The 3,870-nt window shown below is 38.2% G+C and overlaps 1 protein-coding gene across 1 annotated transcript; it reads right to left on the reverse strand.

Annotated features, from left to right (window-relative positions):
• Positions 1–511: 511 nt before the first annotated feature.
• NPS (neuropeptide S) lies at positions 512–3,546 on the reverse strand (the record flags this gene model as incomplete). The annotated part of the gene is given in 4 exon segments (XM_009864863.1): positions 512–651; positions 654–714; positions 2,947–3,028; positions 3,508–3,546. Coding segments are annotated over 4 exon segments (322 nt in total), but the record flags the coding sequence as incomplete, so codon positions are not given.
• Between the last annotated feature and the right edge of the window lie 324 nt (positions 3,547–3,870).

The raw sequence follows: 3,870 nt of genomic DNA on the forward strand, positions 1-3,870 counted from the left end.
TACAAGTAGGGCCTCATTCTGTCTTGCCCCAGTGGCCCTTCCCATTTTTGGAAACGAAATGAGCTTTAAAGTGTTTATTAAAATTGCCAGAGCAGTTGTCTTCGAAGAACTGTGGTTCGGGAGGAGGGAAGCGTGGGTTTGCTGGGATGTCAGGAACAACAGCACGAGGCCGTAGGAACCCAACCACACAGAGCACGGGGCTATTTCTGTATTAATCAAGGGCAAGCTGATTAAATCTGCAGCTTTACAAAGAAAGGGGAATTATCCAAATGAAAACATTCATTTCAATACAAAACTTTATGATACTGTAACTTTGGAAACAAAGCCCTGTCTGAGCAATCCCATCTGCTCCACTTGGCTTGTGCTCTTTGAAATAAACATCTGTTTACACGGCGAAGACACGGGAACATTCGTCTCTTGTTGGTTTTATCCCAGAAAAGCACTGAAATGATTTTAAGCGCAAAGTTAAACCTCCGATGCTAAAACTGGGACTGCGGTTTTAAGCATTTGTTTATGACTTTGCTCTTCGAAATGAAGTTTTTTTAATTCCTGATCCAACACCGTTGCGAAAGGACCTTTTGATGAAAGGCAACTCCAGGTAAGGCTTTAAAAAAGCCAGTTCTTCACTCCTGCCCACCTTGGCTAAGCAGTAAAAAAAAGGCAGTAATCAGATTTTCCATACAGCTGGCAATTCAAATAAAAAGGATTGCTGCTCTGGGAATAAAAAAAAAAAAAAGACAAGAAAAGAAAAAGAAAGAGATACGTAAGAAACGGTAGAGTTAATGGATTTGTGTATTTGCCAGGACTTGCTCAGAATAAAAAGCAAAGCAGAAACACAGAAACCATTTATGCTTAGAATGACAAGGATGAACTGTTATTTGCTAAGGACTCATCATACTCAAAATCAGATTTTTTTTGTAGCTTTCTAGAAAACTGTAGTATTTCCGATATAAAACACTGACAGTGTTACAATTTTGTTTGCGGTATGAATTGTTTTTCGTGACGTTGACCAGTTGCGACACGTAACACAGCTCCCCTAAAGTAGGATGTATGTTTCCTGCTGTAAAATGAGTTTCATCCAACAACGAAACAGCGTCTTGTTATCATCCGTGTGTAGCCATGCAATTTAATTGACAGATAAGGGAAAAGGAAAATACCTGTAAACAGAAATTTGGGGGAGAAAGTTTTCTAGTAGTTATGACTAGTTATATTAGCAGTTACGACTAAGTTTCATAATGACCACGTAGCAATGGAAATTTTAAAAATTAAGGATTAAAATCCCTAACGGTTTGCGTGCGCATTCCTTCTCCTTACACTTCACAGCATTAAAATGCAAACCACCTAAACAAGTTCTGCAAATTTAAATTGCATTTAAAACAACAGTGAGTTTATAAAAACCCAACAAACCATTTCCTGGTGTGTCTAGAGTCATTCTGTGCAACTTTCATCATAGTCTTATTTACCAGTCTCCTGGTTATCTTCTTAACAGAAATATTCTGCCATCGCTCCTAAAGCTCCCGCTTGGGAGCCGGCTGCATGCAGAGCCAAGGGGTTAACACCTGCCCTGGCTGGAATTGATGGCAAAACTGCCCCTTAGCTTCACTAAGATTAGCTTTAATTCAGTATGCTGTTACTTGTACTAAAACTGTTCGGTGCTTAACATTTTGTCCCGCTCTGTGCATATAAATTAATAAATTAATGAGCAGCCACGCACGAGCCGCCTCTGGCCACTGCTCGGGATCTTGCTCCAGACTGAAATTTCTCCCTAGCAAGAAGAAATACCTTCTGCAGGAAACACAGGCACAGAGAAATTCCCCTTTGAATTATCAGCCGCTATCTCGTAACCTATGCAGGGACTTACACTACTGAATAAATTACTTATTTTGACGTGCAAGAAGAATCATTGAAGTAATTAAACTCATTTCACCTATTATATCATTGCCATAAGGAGATCCATTAAGAAATGTGGATAGTCAGATCGAGCTGGGTCTAAAACCATCCGTGATCAGAAAGGAAAGATGATTCAGCATTCGCAGAAGCAAAACAGTAATACAGAGAAACCAGATCAAGGCTAAGGGGAACTTCAAACCAATAAAACCAGCAGCAACATGAGTAGCCACCACTTCTGCAGGTGACAGAGAGCCTTAATGAAAAGATAATGATGCAAAACACATCAGAGGAAATGTAAGAAATCTGAACCATGGCTCCTAAAGCTGATTTTAAAGCAATAAAGAAACAGGGAGTCTAAAGAAGACTTGGGGAAATTCAGCCTCATCAGAAATAGAAGATCTTACTCCACGTCCAAAGTCGTAAATGCTGTATGCACAGTTTGACCCACAATCTGCCCTGGTAACCTGGTGAGGATCAGCAGCTGGAAAGATTATTAAAGTAACCTTTTCACTCCAATTGTACTGACTCTTCTACTTTCTTCCATAGTTCAATCAAATTTCTTTTAGTGATTCTATGCAATAATTTTCTACAACCTTATACAAGCATTTCTACCTACCTGCACGCAGTGACAAATAAATGTATTAGCTTATAAACTAGCTAGTAATAAGTGAAATAAATACATATATCTTATTGTACCTACTCGATATAGACAAGGAATTTAGACTAAATGGAGAGGAGATGGATGTTTTGCTTTGTTTTCCATGCAATATTTCAGCTCCCCACACTCTACCTTAAATATGCATTAGATTCCTCACCATTATTTTAGAGACTTGCGTATTTTGTGAGTAACTAAAGCAAAAACTGAACTATGCTCTAGGAAAATTTGGTAATAATATTTAAGCAGGAGCTTTAACACGAGAAATTTATTTCATTTTATAACACACAACAACAACAAAGAAATAAGCAATCAAAAAAAGAAGCAAACTACCAAAAAAGACAGCTATTGAAAAGAAAAAAAAGCATCTCATTTTCAGGTAAGTAGAAAGCGTGACTTACCATGGAGGGGACAACAGGGTAAGCTGAGCACACGAATATCATGGAGATCCAAAGAATGAAAACCAAGTTTAACCTGCACAGACTTCCAAGAAAAAAATGAGACTGGTTAAATTTTAAGGAGAAAAAAACCCAACCCACACCACATGCATACACATAACCATATAAACATTGTATTTTCTCCAAATGCAAAGTAATCCCAAGTGTCTACCTGATCATTTTTTACTCAGGAGTGTGTATGTATGTACATGCGGTTGTACTACCAAACCCCTCACATATCCTTTCCGTTCTTTCTTAGATGACCATTTTATACCAGAGTTCAGGAGTGAAAATGTCATCAAAGTTGACTTTATTATGACTAATTGGTCCTTGTTTGGCCTTTTCTTCTTGTTAAATGGGAAAATGGCAAGAACACACGTTCAGCTGCCATTAGGAAACTACCAGTTCATTTCAAGTGTTCCATTAAAATGTCTCTCAAGTGGGTTTGCCGTTAAGTCGGGCTCATCGTGGCAAACATAGTCAAAGGTCTAAAGATTTCAAAAACAGCCTTTGAGAATTTTTTACCACTTCCAGTATATCACGTTGAGACCTTGCAAAGCCTGTCTGCAAAGGGAAAACAATAAAAGCGCACTTGAAGTAGAAAGTTCCTGAAAGGATCTTATTACACCTAGAGCAGTCACAATGCATAGAACAATATGTAACTAGATACAGCTATTTCTTTTCCTCCCCCCCTCTTTTTTTTTTTATCAATTTTTAAGTGTTCTTCTTAGAACTCAGGTTCTTTGGACATTAATTCTTCTCTTGCATGCAGACATGTCTTAGCCCACGTTATTCAGTCAAACCTCCTCTACGATCAATAAATTCTGTTAATCTCCATCAGTGCAGCAAATGTTTAATGTCTAAGAGCACCATTTGTTATGACAAAGA

This window comes from Apaloderma vittatum, unplaced genomic scaffold, assembly GCF_000703405.1.
Source record: "Apaloderma vittatum isolate BGI_N311 unplaced genomic scaffold, ASM70340v1 scaffold1592, whole genome shotgun sequence".
Classification (NCBI taxonomy): Eukaryota; Metazoa; Chordata; class Aves; order Trogoniformes; family Trogonidae; genus Apaloderma; species Apaloderma vittatum.